This window comes from Zonotrichia leucophrys, chromosome 21 (genome assembly GCF_028769735.1).
Source record: "Zonotrichia leucophrys gambelii isolate GWCS_2022_RI chromosome 21, RI_Zleu_2.0, whole genome shotgun sequence".
In the NCBI taxonomy this organism is placed as follows: domain Eukaryota; kingdom Metazoa; phylum Chordata; class Aves; order Passeriformes; family Passerellidae; genus Zonotrichia; species Zonotrichia leucophrys.
The window spans coordinates 5,848,445-5,867,898 of record NC_088190.1 but is presented as its reverse complement, the minus strand read 5'-3'; the positions used below and the strand labels follow the sequence as shown (position 1 = coordinate 5,867,898).

General features: G+C 45.9%; 1 protein-coding gene across 4 annotated transcripts in view; it reads right to left on the bottom strand.

Annotated features, from left to right (window-relative positions):
* SPEN (spen family transcriptional repressor) overlaps nucleotides 1–19,454 on the bottom strand; it is a 67,810-nt gene that overhangs the window by 44,289 nt on the left and 4,067 nt on the right. For 3 of the 4 annotated variants that reach the window (XM_064730884.1, XM_064730885.1, XM_064730887.1), the window contains exons 2-3: nucleotides 5,157–5,477; nucleotides 1,396–1,872 (exon numbers count right to left, since the gene is read on the bottom strand). In XM_064730884.1, coding sequence (XP_064586954.1) covers nucleotides 1,396–1,872; nucleotides 5,157–5,477 — 798 coding nt within the window. The other variant, XM_064730886.1, reaches the window with a different exon arrangement.

The window sequence follows — 19,454 nt, the reverse complement described above, 5'->3', positions numbered from 1 at the left end:
ATCCTCTGTACACTCTGTTGGGTGTCAGCCCATCTCACCCTTCCAGAAGGTTCAACACTCAAGGGAAGACTTTGTGAGAACAATCCCCGTGGTCAGAGAGTTCTGACAGAGGTAAAATTCCACTCACAGTGATAAACACAGAACCCTAGAACAGGTTGGAAGGGACCTTAAAGTTCACCAAATTCCACCCGTGGCATGGCAGGGACACCTTCCCCTGTCCCAGGCTGCTCCCAGCCCTGCCCAGCCTGGCCTTGGGCACTGCCAGGGGTCCAGGGGCAGCCACAGCTGTGCCAGGGCTGCCCACCCTGCCAGGGAACAATTCCTGCCCCACATCCCAGCCAACCCTGCCCTGTGGCAGTGGGAAGCCATTGCCCTTGTCCTGTCACGCCAGGCGTTTGTGAAATCCAAGGCTCTACTGATACAACTTATTTACTTAATGAATATTTTCAGTTTTAGAAAAGACCTGGTATGCAAAGGAAACGCTGCCAACTCTGCAAACTCTCCTGAAGAGCAGAGCTCTTTGCCAAAGAGCATAAAATATTTATGGGTGCAACTGCAGCTTTGTGGCTTCCACTCTTAGGGTGAATTCACTCTTAAAAAGCCAAATATCAGACAGGCACTTCAACACACAAATTTTAAAATTATTAAAAGAAATCAGTGCTTTTCCAACACCTTCTTTTCTCCCCCATAGGTATTTTGTAATGCCATGCAAATACAGAGCTATTACAGAACCAAGGAAACGCATTCCCAGGAATTGCAAACTTGGATTCTTTTCTTTTAATTCTTCCAAGTCTACAAATTTTCCTGTGAGACAGCAGGGCGAGAAATGGGAAGGCGACAAATCAACCTTGTGAATGTCAGCAGTGTCAGTGAACAAGAAGAAACAGAACAATACCACTCATCATTTCCCAAAGTAAAAAGCAGCTGACCTTAAAATTTGCTTTTTCTCTCACTGAAGCAAATAAAAGTGACCCCATTCTCCAGACACACGGGCAGTGAGGTGCTGTGTCTGTACATTCCTGTTACGCACGGCCACCATCTTACAGATGCACCATGGATCCACCATGCCTCAAATGATATATAAAAAACTACTTAACCAGTGCAAGAGAATGTCATTATCTTCCACATCTGCTTGAAATTCATTGTTGCATTTCTATTTCCATCACCTCTTGCTCGCAACAATGGAATTTTGAAAGCTTTTTCAGAATCTGGCACAGAAATGGGTCTGTGTTTTGGTTCTTGGATCTACCAAGGAAAACAACGACCAGCACCAGCATTGCCCTTGGAACCCTCAGTGCCAACTGAGCCTTTGGACATTTCACTGCACTTCACCTCAGCGACCAAAGCTTTGCCACAAAACACCTCCTGAGCAGAGCACGCGGCGCAGAGCCCTACCTGTCACTGCTGGTACTGCTGCTGCTGCTGAGGGAGTCGCTGCTGGAGGATCGGCTGCGGGAGCCGCTGCCGCTGGGCGAGCGGGCGGGCCGGGCGGCCTGGCTGGCCAGGCGCTGCGGGGACTGCGTCCTGGACTGCGACGAGTGCGGCGAGCGGCTCCGGCTGTGCTGGTAGTTCCGCTCCGGCCTTCTGCCTCGTACCTCCCGTGTAATGTCATCCCTGTAGATATCCCTGTGTACCACACTGGGCAATGTAAACTGCTCCCGGGCCCTAGGTTCGTATCGGGGGTCGTGAGCGTCAAAGCGGTTCGGGCTTCGGCTCCGAGAAGTGTAATAGAGCCCGTGTTGTAAGGTCCGCTCGCGAGGGTCTCTATAGTAATCCTGATCGTAATGTCGCGTCCGATCAAATCCGCCCGTCCCCCGCTCATGGTGTCCATAGGCACTATGTTCATAAGCACGCTCCCTGTTATCTGAAGCCCTGCATTTGGGAAGGGGGAAAAATATCGCATCAGAAAGGGCCAGGCACCACCAAAAGCAAATCATGCAAACATTCATGGCAGCACTCGGCTTATTGTTGCGACTGCTTCTCCACTAACCAGCAATAACCTATCAAGCGAACAATGACAAACTTCCAAACATTTTACTTGACTCCAAAGTTATATTTGTATACAATCAAGCTGAGCAATCATTTTGGTTTAATCACAATATGGGGCTTTCATGACCAGCAACTTGCCTGCACAGGGAAAAAAATTCTGCTTTCCCATGCAGAATTCTCATTTCAATTGTTCTTTTTCTTTTAAATTCTGTAAACAAGAAAAACTTCATGGTCGTGGACATCACCATTAAATTCTCCTTTTTCTCTCCATTTTTGCTTAAGAGCTTCAAAAATATTTTTTTCCAAAATGTGGTAATTACTGGAGCTCTTGTAATTATCCTTCTGCAAAAATGGCATCACAAATTGGGCTGGAGTCATGAAAGCCTCCATGCAAAGCATGACCCATAGGTAAGAAGCTGCTTTCAAAAGGGGTGGCATAACCCATAGAGATTTCCCAGAAAATCAGGGGGTTTCTTGTTGCTGCTCTAAAATATTTTACCCTCTTAGAGGGAATTTTTGCTTTGACCAGATTGCTACAATCATTCATTATAAAACTTATGGATGCTGAAGAAACATCTCATTACTAATGCTGGAACTGCAAGGATGCAGGTTCCCAGAACAAACTAAGACCCTACACATGGATTGGGAATGCAATTTTTAGGCAGTGTTTTTGTTTGGACTGCTGCAATCACAGAATTTCTATCTGCTGCTTTCCAGCAGCTACAGTCCAGTTCATTTCAGTGTTTTGAATATTTTAAAATGATAAAGGCTCAGTGATGTTCTGAGTTAGTGTGATCTCTCAAATAAAGCGATTGACAGATAAAGGAACACTACAAATAGTTGAGTATTCCAATTTAGACAAGCACCAAGATGGTACATCTTAGTTACATCCACAAAATGGAAGATCCAGAATGGTTGCTTTGAACTTTTAAAAAATACTTCTAAAATTCTAAATATGTTAGGGTAGCCAAAATTAATTTAAAAATTAATTATCCATCTTACAAAGGACATTTCAGCCTTTTTTTTTCAGCCTTCTCTCTCAGATTCTTGCTTTAGAATGTGTTATGAGTCACTTCAGTCTCCTGAATCCTGATAACCCAATTCTGCCTTGTGCCTCCTCCTCCTCTCCTGCATCACAGCTCTAGTTCAAATGGCAGAAATATTTCAGGGATCTTTTATAAACTGAAAATGGGATTTGAATCTTTTTTCGATTAGCATCTCAGGAAGTTCCTTCCATTCCTTCTCCAATGAATCATTAGATCCTTAATCCTCTCAATATATTCACTCTCTGTTGTTAAATTGTAACTCATATCAAGCTTTCTATAGGGCTCCCTCACATCTTGCCTGCATGTTTTTCTCTCAAATGATATATAAAAAACTATTTAACCAGTGCAAGAGAATGTCATTATCTTCTACATCTGCTTGAAATTCATTGTTGCGTTTCTATTTCCATTACCTCTTGCTCGCAACAATGGAATTTTGAAAGCTATTTCAGAATCTGGCACAGAAATGTGGCTCTGTTTTGGTTCTTTTTTTTCCCCTTTTGAAGGACCAAGATCAACAATTTTACAAACGATTGCATTTAGCATCCTACAAAGTGTTAATCAGTGAGAGCTGATTTAATGAGGTCAGAGAAAAAGCAGTATTTTCTAGCAGGTTACTGCTACAGAGCTGACAGAAAGAACAAATCCTTATCCATGAGAAGGACACAGAAGACAGACAGAGGAAGCAGAGCTGAACAGCTACTGGCTACAGTGCTTTCTTCATTTATCTATTAGTACTAAGTGCTACTGGAGTTAGTGGAAAGAGAGGGTTTGACTTGGGTTAGGAGAGGGGCTAATATACACAGGGCAGGACATACCAACCTTTTCCAAGTGTGGAAACACGACCTATATTCCCAATTAAATCTAGGGAGAGAATTGTGAACATAACTTCCCCAATTTTGGCCCCTCTTACAGGGGTAATCCACCTTCTTAATGGGCAAGGGTGTCAAATGATATTTTAGATGAACCAACAAGAAAAAAAAATTCTTAGTGACAAGACACAAAAAAAAAAAATTCCACTGGACGGAAGTAGTCCCAGACTGAAACCGTAACTCTGAAACCCCCAGACTTCTTTCTTGAGACAGAAGGCACTTAAATAGATCCATAATTTTAATTTCCAGCCCTAAGTCTGAATCAAGCAGCTGGTAGAAGATCCCCCGAGGCCCGAGGGCCCCGACGCTGCTGCCAGCAGGCATCCTCTGGCCGCCTTGGTAACCATCCAGCCCAGTCACTTCTCACTGGTGTATCCACAAACGGGTATTAGCACCACGTCCTTAAAGCTAAAGTATGTTTAATGTGGAGCAGCAGAGCTTTTTAGGAGGCTAGATAGTAATCCACTCCCCATGGCTACTGGCGTCTTGACTGTATACCATCCAATAAATTCAAGGCAGTAGTTCTTATCCCAGCTTTAAAAAAAAAATAAACTATAATTTCCAAAATTTAGTAAAGTCCGTCATCTCTTTTTGCCAATACCATCAGAAAGAATAATCCCAATAACTTGGAAATGATGTAGATCCAAAATGGAACCATCACAAGCTGCCTTCGGTCTTCTCCATCCAAGCGTTATTTCCATCGCTCAGAGTTGTCGGTAGAATCCAAGGGGCCGCATCATTAAAGTCTACTCTGAATTTTGTGGTGACAATCCAATTAACATACCCGCTGCGTATAGTGAGAACTGAGAGCTAGGCATCAAGCTTTCACCGAATTCTAGGTTCGAGTATTCCGAAGATACTCCACAGAGAAACTTCACCACATGTTGTAGAGTAAGATAGCTCCATCTGGCAGCAGGGATACATCCAGCAAGGCCTTAATATTATCCAAGAAATGGGATCGCTACTTCTAGAAAAGAGTAACTCCAATATCGATGCTGGCCAAAGGAAATCTTCCATCTTAAAACCACCTTATTGCAAGTGTAGGTAGATATCCAACCAGCTGCAGGACACATCCTCTATGGATCCACAAGGTACCAGCCACTGGGATAGAAATCACTTCCGTTTCCAACCCAAAATAGGAAACATAGATAATTCCCAAAATTTTAAATCCATCTGGGGGCCCTAGATACGAGTTTGTGTTTCTCACCATATCAAATACAAAATACCTGCCTAGAGAAACCTTGGAACTTACCCATCAAGTCTCCGCTCATAACGTCCTTCCCGTGCATGAAGTGATGGTGGGGGGCCATAAGTGGGCCCCCCACCACCTCCTCTGAACCCAGAAACCTCTCTACTACGAGATGCTATGGAAACTGTATCATCCAATCCCCGCGCAGCGCTGGGAATGGTTCCTGGCTCATTATAATCCGTCCGTAGGTCTCTATCTCCCATTTTGTTGACAGAGTTGTGTGCCTTCTGGGCACTTTTGATGTCCACAAAATCCACAAACGCTGCCACTCCGCCTTCCGACCCCCTCTTAGGGAGGATTTTGACACTTTCGACACGTCCATATCTGGAAGAGAAGCAAAGCAGAGCACACACGTTAGCGCTGGTGGGAAGAGACCACGTTTAATAACATTGCCTCCTGCAAAATCAACATCCAACCCTTCACCCTTCCCCTGTGCCAGGAAAATCAATCACTGGGAGACACCAGGAGGGGAAAAGCCATTTGGAGAGAGAAAAAAGCCATTTAAACTTTCCATGGTTACATTTAAACTCCTTTCTTGAAGTGTGGGGAGCCTACTACCATGGGATCACCCTTTTTATAGCAACAGAGCAGCAGCAGCTGAAGAAATAGAAAGGTGTTCACAACCAGAGCAGCCTGCACATCGTTAGTCTGACACAATTAAAGAGGCACAATTAAAACAAAACCGTGTCACGAGGAAAAATACAGACAGCCATCAATTTTCTTAGGAGACCAACGACCTTGACACAGCAATTCCACCACTTCGATCTTGTATTTAACCCAGAGTCTCCACTGTGATCCTCACTCCTGATCCCAAACCCATTTATTTGCACACCTGGCAGGACACAGGGACCCCAGAGCTGGGGTTCAGCCTCCCAGCCCCGCTGCAGCCCCAGCTGCCCAACAGGAGCTGACAAACGCCACAGAGAATGTGACACCACCCTACATAATGTATGTTAAGTAACTGCAACACTGGCACTTATGGATGAGTAAATGTCTATGCAAAATAAAAATAAACCCAAACATGTTTGTGTACACAAGGAAACAAGATGTAAAAACATATTTAAATAACTTGCATCCACTCACAGTAGAAAGGACAAGCTGGGCGGGATGAGCACAGTGACATTTTAACAGCCAACAACTGCAGGGTTTGGGCGCTCAGTTCTCTCTGCCAAAAGATTCTGAGCAAAGCAGGGAAAAGCTCTGAACTGCAGCTGGTAATCCAGGACAAGAGAAGGCAGAAAGTGTATTTCTGAATGTACCGACAGAGAGGAAAGGGACTCACAAATAAAAAACCTAATCAGGAAGTATTTGTAAACTCCACGAAGAATTATTGTGAAAAAATTTCTATGCACAAAGGCAGCACAAGGCTGGGCAGATGTAAACAGACCTTACACAGGCAAACCTGCTCTCAGCCACACACACAGGAGGGAATACAACCACCAGGCTGAGGCACACACGCTGTCAGATCCCCGAGCTGCCTTGGTTTCATGCCTGGCTTTTCCTACACCTTACAATTTCATCATTGTTGTTGGATGACTAATCCTTAAATACGATCTGAAAACCTGCCTGGCTGACTGCTGCCTTCTCATTCCAGCCTGACCTACTACACTTATATATAACCTGGTTTGGATTTAGAGCCCTTTTTTCCCTGGTTTATACTCCACTGAACACGGCTGTGCACACAAACAAGAGCATCTTCCAAGAAAAAAATAAAATAAATGCCTTGTTGGGCATAAAGAGACACAGTCACACGCAAGACACGTTCCTGCCTCAAAGCTGCCCAGGGCTGAGCTTGTCACCTTTGTGCCTGTGTTAATTCTTGGGAGTTTCCTAATCTGTAATGCTCTGGTTATTTTTTTATTGTTTCTTTGTATTTTATTTAATTAAAGGCTTCAAATAATGGCAAATGGAACTGCAGGAAAGCTGCTTCTCAAAGCATGCTCTCTTTGGAAGCTGGATTTGGTTATCTTGCCTTGCAAGTAAGATTTAGAAAGCCCAGAAGAGTAGAGGAGATGGTTAATAAAATCTGTGTGAGGAAAAAAAAAATGGCCTAATTGGATGTGGCAGATGTAGAGAGAGCAGGAGAGGGAACAGGAAAGGAAGGAGAGGGAAGGAAAACAGGAAAAAGCCTATTTGAGAAAATGTTCGTGCTATGAATGAATGTGACAAAAAATATGGAAAGTAATTAGGAATCCTAGTTAGGATCATCCTTTAACTCCAACCCTCACACCTAAACCATGTAGCTCCCAAACCCTTTTGCTCACTGTGTTTACACATTCAGTTTCTGGCAACCTGAGCCTGTACTTGCCTTCAATCTTTAGGGGGAACAGGATTAAGATACTGTTGATAATGGTATCAATATCCCTAAAATCGTAGCTGTCCTTTGACTGCAGCCACCATGGCCCCCCTCACATGAAGCACTGCCTGCCAATGACATCTGAACAACTCCTGCTCCCCACCTTGACAATTACTGCCTAACTCTTGAAATCCTAACACGTACAGGTTATTATACATACACACTCAGAACTGTCATTCTTTTGCTGTAGAAGATGCAGAATGTGTTTAAAATCTTCAAATATCTAAGCTCACACTGCCCAGAAAGCAGAGTACACACACCAGTGTAATAAGGTCCCCATCTACCACAAAACCCACCTAGCAAAGCTGTGACTTTTCCCAATATGAATTTTTATATTGGAAGAAATGCACTTCAGCTATTAATTATTTTTTCCTAAATAAGAAATGGATGGGGGAGGCTACTACTGTATTGAAGTGCAGCCATGGTGGTAAATCACTCCACTCCGAGACGGCGCCTGTTAATCCCCCGTTATCCAGATACATAAATATACACTGTGCCTCGCTGTCCTGCCCCGCACCCTTGACAGGCCCTGAGGATAATCTGTGGCAATCGCCTTTGCTGAAAGCGAGGGAGGCAGGCAGGAGGAGGAGAAAGGGAGCAGAAGCGGGGGATGAGAGAAACCCGAGGAGCAGAGAGCCCTGGGTATTGCAGGGGAGCTGCTGGAAGGGGAGGTTTGCCTCAGTCCTGTGACTGCAGACATCCCTCGGTCCCTCCGCCAGGATCGATGTGCCGAGCGATCCGGCCCGGCCGCACCCATTGGCGCCTCTCCGAGCTGCTCCTGTCTTGGCAGATGCTGCCGGGAGGAGACCAGGGGGAGAGGAGGGAGATCTGCAGTGCTGCATCACCACACGGCTTCACTGCAGCACAGAAACGCTACAAGGAAAAAACCACGACACTTTCTGAAGGGCCGGGGGAGGAGAGGCGGCGAGAGCGCTGCGCTTCCTTACGCCGAAGCAAGGCAAGATGGAGGTGAACGTGCTCCGAGGAGCAACCTTTGTCCAGGCAGAGGGCTGGGAAGAGGGGACAAAAGGCCAGGGGAGGCATGGCCACGACCTTTGGTAGCGCTGCCAGAACAGCTCCTCTCAACCTTCGCCTCATATCGCTACACCTGTGCGTCAGCCCTTCCCAAGGCTGCGTTTTGCAATCGCTGCCAGTCCAACAGAAACAAAGAGGTGCCTTCGCTCGGCTCCCACTCCGCAGACTCGAATGAAAACAAGGCCTCTTAGTGCCTCTTCCCGTCCACAACTCCTGCAGATTAATCATTAGCTCCACATCGTAAAGAAGCGGCCGAGGCCGTGTTTTCGGCGGGGTTTACAGTTCAACCTCAAGCGGAGGAGACAAGGACGTGGGGAGCTGTTATGTCACCAAGCCCCTCCACCAGCACAGCACGACCGAAGCACCCGGCTGTAAACACACATCGAGCAGCCCTTGCAGAAAAAAAGTTGCTCAATAATCACTGCTCGAACAAAGGCACGCTAATCCAGCTTTTCACACAAAGAAAAGGAATTCATAATTTAAGCATTATCGGTTTATTCACTGTAGATCAAAGCACCTCTATATTCAAGCAGCTGAAATGTCTCTGGGCTCTTGGCACAGCTGCTCAGCATGTTTCCCTCGCTCTGCTGCCCTTCCTCCTCCTCCTCAGCTCTTCCTCCCAAAGCAGGAGACAGCACAGCCGGGTTGGGAGGCGCAGCCTCTGCCCATGCAGGGCCGGGCTGGTTCCTCCTCCCCAGGCGCGAGTGTCACCCAGGCACAGCCAAAGCCACCCCACACCCTCCAGCCTTCCCTACCTCGGGGATCCGCACCTCGGCTTTCCAGCTCTAATAAACCATCTCAGCTCGGCTGCTCACTCTGAACACTCTTCCTGCACATTCCCTGCTGCTCCAAAAATCATTCTAAACAAAGCACGGACTACGAGAATGCCAGCCAGTAATTGTGTAGTGAGCAAACCTTACTGTTTAGTTGCAGTATTCTATAAACTGATTAGGATCTTTATAGGAAGATCTGTACATGATAAGAAGAGGTGGGTTGGAGTGAGGGAGATTTTTAATATAAACCAAGTTCCACCTTAAATCACAGTATCTGCCTATTTCTCTTGCTGTGCTTCCCACAGGTTTGTGAAGACCTTTCATACCCAACCATCTTCATCACTGCAGAGTTTTGCAGGTCAGCTACATTCCAGCCAAAGAAACTTCACCCCATTTTCATTTAGAAGCTGGTGCCATGCTCCATTCCACATACTACTAAATACAACAGACACTGCAGGACCCAAAATAACAGAGGAGCTTTTTCTGTGTGTTTCTGCACCACTCATTACAAGCATGATTTGACAAGCTGCTCCGACACAGCAGAACATCGCAGTGTTTTGTATTCACTCAGGTTCCCTTTGACTGCAGTCAGGTATCTTTAGCCATCTGAAAAGCTCGGCTGATTTTGCTGTGCCACACTCAAACTCCTTCCTCCTCTGTGATTATATAACCCCAGCAAGCCCCAGCCTGCATTATTCAGTAAAACGCTCGCACAGCTTGAAGCTTTCCTTGGCCAATCACATTCCTCTGGCTTTGTTGTTATTTCATAACAAAATAATGTGTCCTGAAATAATACTTCACCAGATGTTTGTGCCTCTTCTCCTTACTCCTGACACCAAACCAGTCCAAATACCCCACACTAGAGATACTCCAGCCCTGGACAAAGCAGGTCTGCTCTAGGTACAGGGAAATCCAGGATGTGCAGCTACTATACCACCATAAAGCAAGATGCCATCACCCTCCCTGGGGGTTTTTATCCAGGATAAAGGATGTCTGCTGAGTCCATGAACATCAGTTCTAGGGTCTTCTGCTATCATGGACACTCATTTCACAGCCTGAGAGACTTGGCCCACCACAACAGCACGTGCAGCCACTTCCCAGCCACAGAATACACGAAATAACACAGCAAACAGCAGCACCAGCCACACTGGGATCTTACCAGCAGCAGGACACCGAGCCCCAGGGACAGCTATCCTGCAGAAATCCCGTTTGGAGTTGAGCACCAGCCTCCAGTACCACCAGCTCCCAGCAGGAATCGCACAGTGAGCGTCTCCCGCCCGCACCGCTCACAAAAGGTGTTTAATATTCACCACTGAGAGAGTTCCTGAGCCAGCAACACAAAGGGAACTTGTGTCTCTGCACGGGCGTTTGCAAAGATTACGGCACTACAACTGATCTCAACGAGGGCAGTGGTACAATAAATGAAATACACAGCAGTTCCAACACACTCATCCTAAGGAAATTACATTCCACCATCTTCCAAGCTTCATATGCATTATAGCCACCTGCTTTATTGCTATAAAATTTATATATACACTTATATTTTTTTTAGAAAGGCAATTTCATATGTAGAGTGATATAAGATGATATTTCACCATCTTCAGACCTAAGCAGCACATGTCTTTGGAATTAAACTGTGCCTCAAGTAATGCAGAGCATTACTCAAAATCTGACAGTATCATCACATGCCTGGCATAGAAGGAGACTTGAGGACTGAGAGACACAGAAAAATCAAGATATCTAAACAAAAACCACTCAAAATTGCACTGACTGTTTCATAAATACAGTAACTAATGTGCAGCAGACACCAAAATCAGGGACAGACCATTGAGAAGAGTGTGCACAGGACTGGGATGAAAATCATTCCAATTCACTGAAATAGATCTTGACAGAAGCAAGCAGAATTCTACCATCCTGGAAAACTACACTTAATTTTAAATCTAATAAATGTGAGGAACTGTCACCTGTTGAGCTACAATCATTTGACTTGGTAGGCCAGGCCTGCCTGGGCCAGCAGCTGCACTCAGGGCAGACCAGGAGCAGTATTTACTATGGACAACTCCATACCAAGTCCTGGTTGGCTCCCTCACCAATTGTGTCCTTCACACACCCCACAAACCTCCCAGACTGCTTCCTCTCTGCTATGTTTCCAGCAGACATGTGGTAGGTTTAAGGCCCCCACAAGAACAAGAGTGATCATGAGACTTCTCCCAGCTGCTTACAGAATATTTCATCAATATTTCTATCTCTTCATATGAAACTGGTGTCCTGCCTGGGTGGTTTAGAACAGACTCCCATTGGGATATTTGCCTTGTTAGCCTTCCAACTATTCTTTCCCATAAACACTGAACCCTGTCACCACTATCATTAACCTCTAGACAATCCAAACACTTCCTGACACACAGGGCTACCCCACCACCTCTCCTTCCTTGCCAATTCCTTTTGAAGAAGTCACAGCCATTCACTGCAGAACTCCAGCAGTGTCAGCCATCCCCACCATGATTCCATAAGGGTAACTCACACCATCATCTCCTGCTGTGCAATGGTTTCCAGCTCCTCCTGTTTCTCACCCGTGCTGGGGGCACTGGTGCAGATCAATTGCTGTGTCTATAAAGATAAAACACAGCAAGTGGCTGGGACAGCACTCCAGACCATCACAAGTAGGAAAGCTCATCCATGAGGGATAAATCCAGGAGATGTGCAGCTTTGAAATCCTTCACCTTCCCAGTGCCAAGCAAAATAAAAGCTCCTTGTATCACAAGAAGCTCTGGTTTTCGAGCCACACCAAGAACAGCCCTTGTGACAACAATGATTCAGAAACATGCCCTAATTACCAAGCTCCCATCATTTTCTAGATTACAATCTGAGATGCTTTAAAACCTGCTTAGAGTGATCTTTATTGGCTCTGTGACCTTTGGGGGGAGAAAAACAACGTTCTTCAGGGCATTCTCTGCAGCTCTTCTTCTAGTAATAAAGATCTTCAGGGAAACATCAAAATCCAGGAACAGAAACAATCACCCAGGTTACAGAGCTCAGCCAGACAACCCTGGGATGAATCCTGAGCACAACTCTCACACTTCTACACTCCTGCTCCAACACCCAAACCACTCAAACCCAGACCCCTCTGGACTTTGTGGCTCCCTCCGGCCCCCAGCAACACTCAATGGGAAATCTCCCAGCTCCTGACTACAAACAGGGGTTTTGTTAATGAGATACAGCACGTGTTCCTGCCACGCACAGAAAACAGCCAGGGCTTTGTCTGCACTCGTAATCCCTCCCTAAGAGATGACAAAGTAGGAAATTAAAAAGCTAGCATAGGCACATTCACTGATACTCCTGATACTTCTGGTATTTAGGAGCAAAACGTTCAACAGATCAGACAGTCCACAGATAAAGCCATGCTGGAACAAGGCTCGCCTCTTTCTTTACAGCTCAGCCAAATGTTCCATTTTAAGACCCCAAATAAGAGTGATTTCTAATGAAGACATTTTATTTATGTCTTTACTGCAAAGTGGCCTTCTGGATACTGCTGAGATATTAATATACAGATGGAATTGTTATGTACCATAGAAGGAAGAAACAGAATATTTAAACCTGGTTTTTCATAGCTCCCACTTTTGGTAGCAAGGATTTCATCCAAGAGTCAACACACCAAGAAATTTTTCTGCAACTCCCATGACAACCGGTTCTGCCATAAATCAAATGTTGCAGCCAACACACATCAGGTCACATCTGAATACAGGTGCATCCATTCCTTAAAACACAGACCAGTTCCACTGCAAGACCCCCAGGACATGGAACAGCCCCAAGGAGGAGTCCCAGCAACCTTTCAGAGCAGGGCGAAGAGGAGGGCGGGGGAGCTGAAGCCTTGCTTTGGACATGGGGATTACACGAAGCTGGATGAATAAAAACGCCTCTCAGCACTCCATGCAACATCTCACTGGGCTACATTTCATATCCTCCCCACCCCAGTCAGCAGTTCCGCTGCCGGCAGCACAGGAGAAGCCAGCATTGCATCAGCCCAGCCAGAGCTCCACCACGCTGGAGAGAAGGGCTCCACACAACATCAGCCACTTACAGCTGCCAGACAAGGCACAACCACCTCAGCTAGCCAGGACAAAGTCTCTTACTAAGGCACTTTTCCTAGTTGTTTCTTTGGAACAATCAAGGAAAAGCACAGAAGCACCCATAGCTTATTGGTATATATATTATTAAAAAAAAAAAAAAAGAAAAAAATCAAAGCAGCTTTGTGAGCAGAACTAATGAAGACTCATTTCTTACGGATGCATGTCTTGAGGTCGAATTCTCTGGCGTCCAATAACTGCCAGTTCCCACTGCAGCTTTTCCCACGGTCAGGAACACCTCTCTCCCATGTGGATTCTTTAATGTCTAATAAGGGCTGTGCTCTCACTGCAGCTTTTCTCTCCATGGGGTCGCTAATCAGGTCTCTCTCCTCTATTAAAACCGCTTGTTTTCACAAAACTCAAAGGAACGTCATGTCTCTGAGACTGAATATCCCCTTCGCCCTCAGGTTTAGCTGATACTGGCAAATGGGTTCAAAATTGATTAGGGAAAATATATATACACATGGCAGCAATACTTCAGTCTTGCTCTCCAAGCAGATCAGAATAAATACCACTATTTGCAGAAGCACAGAAAGGTTACAGAAATATGTAGGAACTCTGCATGTTCAGCTGTGCTGTCTCAAGCACAACGAGCTGTGATTCTTTATCCCCAACCTACAGAGATGCGCACCATCACGTTCCTACACGCCAGGCACGGCTGCTGAATTCCATCTCCAGGGCATTTTTTTCCTTCCAGCTTAAAGCATAATCTGCAGATTTGCTTCAAAACCACCAGTGGTGATAGCCTACGTTCAACACTTTCTGCAGGGGAATTGCTCAAGCCTGTTCTTTTGCGTGACTGATTTTAGGATTTGTTTGGATTTGATGTTAAGAATGCGCTGCATTGCAACTGTAGGGGAATCTCTTGATTAATCGAGGTTTTTTTCATTCTTACATGAAAGGGTAATTCCCCATCTCACTTTTGCTTCTCCAAGCTCTGCTTTGCATGTATTCAGCAGCAGATGGAGGAAAATGCAGAGTCACAACATTATGGTCTCCCTGCCACGCTGCAGAGCGCTTGAGATGTGGATCATCTTGAAGTTTGGAAGTCTTGGTCCCACTGGTACAGACTTCTCCAGCAACAGACATTTACAACCTCTTCTCCAAGGTTTTGTATGCTTTCCAGAAAATGGTGTTTCAGAAGAAAATAAATGTTTATCTGTCTGCAGTCCCTGAGACCACCTCAAGTGATGGAACTCCACTCCCCCCTCAAACTTCAAGTGTATCTGAACTAGTGACTGGCATCAGTTCAGCCCACAGGTTTGACAACTTGAAATTCATTTCTGACAGCAATCAGCCCTGGATCTAAGGACTCCCAGCCAAATCCCCAATCACAAAAGCTCACCAATGCTAAGAGGTTATGATCGTGACACCAGGGAGGAAATCCAGCCAGTTCCCAGCCAGTCCAGCCACTCCCGCTCTGCCACACCAGCCAGCCACCAAACACAGATGTGCAAATGTTATTTTGTTGCTTCATGACTCACCGCTTCCATCGCCCTGGAGAAAGTGCTTGTCCCTGTGACTAAACCAACTGGCAGCAGAGTCCTTGGCGTGAGCCAGGTGTCAGCCCAAGGAAAATAATATTCCCCACTGACAAGCGCCCGGCAAGAGCCTGGCACACACTCAGGTGTGTTTAGTCTGCAGTGACTACCTGCGCTCCAGGCACTTTCTCCACAGGAGAGAGCCTGGGACTTTCCAGAGCTGAGCTCCTGAACCAGCCAGACTTTAATGGTTTTCCTTCTAGCGCAACTCAAAGTCGAGGTTTTGCAAAGCTGAGCTGGAAACTGGAGTTTCATGGCAACAACAGGCGAGGTTTCACACCTCGGTTTCATGAGCTGACTTAAAGGAGGCCTCCCCACAGCAAAGACTTGAGCAGAGCTGTATCTGGAGGTGAACACGAACTACCAGACCAAGAGGGCTCCTCCTGGGCTTCAAGGATACACCAATACAACTGCTGGGAAAGCTGCTCCCTCATGTTATGCTGTTCCAGTGATGAACTTCACCTTTAAGGTGCAAAATCAGACTGACACAAAGCAGGCAAGAGCATTGACTGCAGCCAGCCCAGGGGCTGTAAACTCTGAAAGGATGCAGAGGAAGAGATGCTTCCTGAGCTCAACTGCTGCCAAAAATGGTGTATCTCACCATACCCACAACCAGCCTTATCACCTACAACATCAATCTTGAAGCCACTTCTATTTTTCAAATGTGGCAAAGATTCTCTGCTACTAATTCTTCTAATAAGTTTTTTCAGAGTTAAGAAAAATACCCAGGGTTTACTGAGACTTTGATTACAAGGCAGTGACTGTGCTGGCCATTGGCTGTCTGGATACATATCCAGCTGCCTTCCTAAGAGCAGCATCTCACAGATCCCGTGAAATGAAATCAGATGTTGATTACACATACAAAGGAGATACTCATCCACTCTGAGCTTTTATTCCCCTCACAGAAAGAATGCTAATGAGGCCGGAAGACTTCTTTCCCCTCCAAAGATGACTTCTTTAAACATACAACTTGGCAATTTATTTTTCTTATTTTGCCCTATTAACTATTACAGGTCACCCGCAGCTGCCACAGAGAGCCTAAAGAGGGGCATTTAAAGGAGCCTGTGTGATCTCCCTGGCAGCCATCACTGCTAATGAGGACGGGAGGCATTCAGGCGGCAGCAGCAGCAGATGGAGCGCGGCGCGGAGCTTTGTGCCGTGCGGAAGCCGGCAACACCTCGAGAGGACACAGGGAAAGCTGTGACAGGAACACCAAGTTACTCTCAATGAATCCCATGGATGGCAAACACAACCAGGTCAGTTTTCTTCCTGGAGAAAAACTGTAGGTGATTCACTACTTGCTTAAATAAAATCATTTACAGTCTGGCTGTTCTTTGTGGTGAGCTGAAAGATGGTTTCAAATCCAGCTCTGACTGGGTACCTGAGCACCTTCGTGACAGGAACATGGGCTGAACACAGCTCTCACTTCCCACCACACTGGGAATAATAAAAGACATGGAAGCTCCTCCATTTGGACAGAGGAACACACACAGGTCAGAACTACCTCACCAGCAGTGTCCAGCAGACAGCCCTGCAGATCATCCTTTCACCCTCCTCCCAGACACATCTGCATTTCTCTGGCTTCTCAGTGGGGAGATGAGAGCACTCTCAGGGCATTCTGATCAGATGCGGAAGCTCCAGATCAAAGTGTGCTTATACAAAAAAAGCCCTTTCAGTTTTAAGTTCTTGAGCCTGATTAAAAAGGGGAAGAGAAAGGAAGCTAAAAAAGCTCCCTTTTGTTCTTAAAAATGTCCGAGCCTCTAACCAGAACACGGTTGTTGCGAAAGACTGCTGCTCTCCTCCCACCATCAGTTTGAGCAGAAAACTGATGTTCCTTTCACATCCAAACTCTGCTCCTTCTCACCCCAACATCTGCACCTCACACAAGGCACAGACAAACTCTAGTCCAGAGCCAGCCACACACCAACAGCTACAGAATGCATTTCCAAAAAAAATCCATCCGGGAAGGACGTTGTTTCACCAAATTCAAAGGTGCTGCCTTCAATCTTTCCTGCTGACAGCCCAGGCTGCAGCAGGCCCTGGGATATATCTGGTGTATTTATAAAAAGCCTGGAACAATGTTTGTTCTTTTACTGGAGGATGTTATCTTCACACTGCAGGATTTTACAGATTGCAGGAGATGATTACAGCAGGTTAAACAGTAACTACCGAAATGCACAAACCACGGCACTTGCTGTGCTTTACTCGTGGTCCAGGAGCCTTCATCACCTCTGAATGTGCTGCTGCAGAACAGTGGTGGGGATGGGTTTCAGGAGATCTGAGCTGCCATTACTCCCCAGGCAGAAAGGTGAAACCTCCAAATAACTGTGTGTGTACAATCACCAGGTGGGAAACACTGCTGACTTGTAGCCTGGGTGATGAAAAAAGCAACTTCTGTCTGATTTTCATTAACTGTCCAAGGAATCTTCAGAACACCACAAAATCTTGAGAAAAGGAAAGCAGCAAGGCTGGTTGTACACTGTGAATTTCCATCCTCAGGCTCCTGTTCCTCCCACAAGATTCCTAAATCAGCATGCCAAAGATGCAGCTAAACTCAGAATCTTATTATGGAGAGCAATCATTTTTCTAGTTTATTCCTCAATTCATTGTTTAGGAATGTTTGTCCTTGCAGTCTTTGGTTTCAGGGCATTCTCAGACCTCAGCAAGTTCAATGAACTTAATCAAAAACACAAGTGAAATATCTCACTGGTTCTTATTTTTGGTAGCTACAAATCCAGAGCGTATCCAAGCCATTGGCAGCTCCACAACTCACACCCAACTGCAACTCTCCCAAAACCTTCAGCAGCCTGAAAGCAGCCAGGAGGGATGACCCTCAGTACACATCCTCAGAGAACAGTTTTGGTGTTTGTTATTTCTCAGGTGCCTCTTCACATGCAAAAGGGCACCTCCTCCTCTTCCTCACAACCCAACAGCAGCGTGAAACCACCACAACAGCAAGACAAGCTGCAGTTGTGACACATCAGCTCACAAAAACAAAGCTCCTGAGGAGCCCCAGGTCCACCCTGACTCATCACCTCATCCAGTATCTGCCTTCCACTCATTTGGTTATTTACTTCCTTTTTTATGGAACGGCAGCGAGTGCCTCTCTGCCCTCAGCAAAGACAAGGTCCTAATTTTGGACACACCTTAAGACGTCAGGAAGGTCATTTGCCAGGGAACTTGGCGTGACTTTCTGGCCTATGAAAAGCAAAGAGGAATAAAAAACCAGTAAACAAGCCTATCACAAAGTGAATTTAAGCCTTTATTCATCTCCTGCTCTGACCTGATGAATGGATTTAATACCTTTGTATGCCTCACTGGACTGCTAAGTTCTCAACATGTGAATCTGTTTTCTTGTACTCTGCAGGGATTATTTTACTGTTGTACTAAATGAATTTACAGTAAGGGCAAGAAATACCAAAAGCCAACATGGCTCTTGAATGGCTCAACAACAGAAGCTGCTGATACAAATAATCACAACTAAACACAGCCTGGACCTTTGAAGAAACTTCAGAGAAGAAACAATGCCAGTCAGGCTCAGCAGATGACAGAATTTTGTGACCAAGTGTCATCAACTTATCTTTCTACCACAGCTCAGCATATAAAACCACTTAACAGAAGCTTAGTCCAAATCTACACTCTTTGTGGCTTTTCATTAAGTTTCTTTGAAATAATCACCCAGGCTGAGTCCAGAGGGTGGAAGCACCACCAGAGCCAGCAGCACCATCACCCCAGTGAGCCACCTGACTGACCAAGGAGCCCACACTCCATGGGAGGCTGGCACCCACTGGAACCCACCAAAAGGACTCATGTTCTCCCTTTCTGAGTCTGGGCAATTATTTTAATCCCCCTGCCTCAATCTCCCAACCAAACATCCCACTTTGGTCTCTGGATTATATTAATGGAAGTGTTTGTAAAACCAGCACCAACACGTTCTGATGCTGCCCATGATTCCAGACATCACTCCAGTAAAACACAGGTGTAAGCTGAACCCTCCCCTCCTTCACAGCTCCAGGCTGGGAAAGGCAGCACCTCATCTGTGAAAATGCCTAAAGTGACACAAACAGAGTGACAAAACAGCAATAGTTCTGTGGCCTTATTTCTGTATTTTCCTACAATAAAAGCACCCCTGGATAGAGATCTGTATGGGCTGAGCTGAGTTAGGACAACCATCACAAGTTATCCAAGGACTTGCTGATCAGTGATCACCAAAAAATGCCAGGGAACACATTTAAGAGCTTTGCTAGAAAACCAGGAGCACTGTTCCTTCTGACTCAAGCCAGTTCCTGTGGAAAGGCACTGCAAGACCTGCAGGTGCCTGATGTGATTTCTTCCTCCAAGTGTTCAAACAGGGCCATCTAGTCACGGCTACGAATTCAACCAGTCCTGTGAAAGCACCAAAAATCACCTAGTGCCAGAGCCCCAAAATTCCCTTATTACCCCTCCTCACAGCTTCCTTATCCCACCCAGTC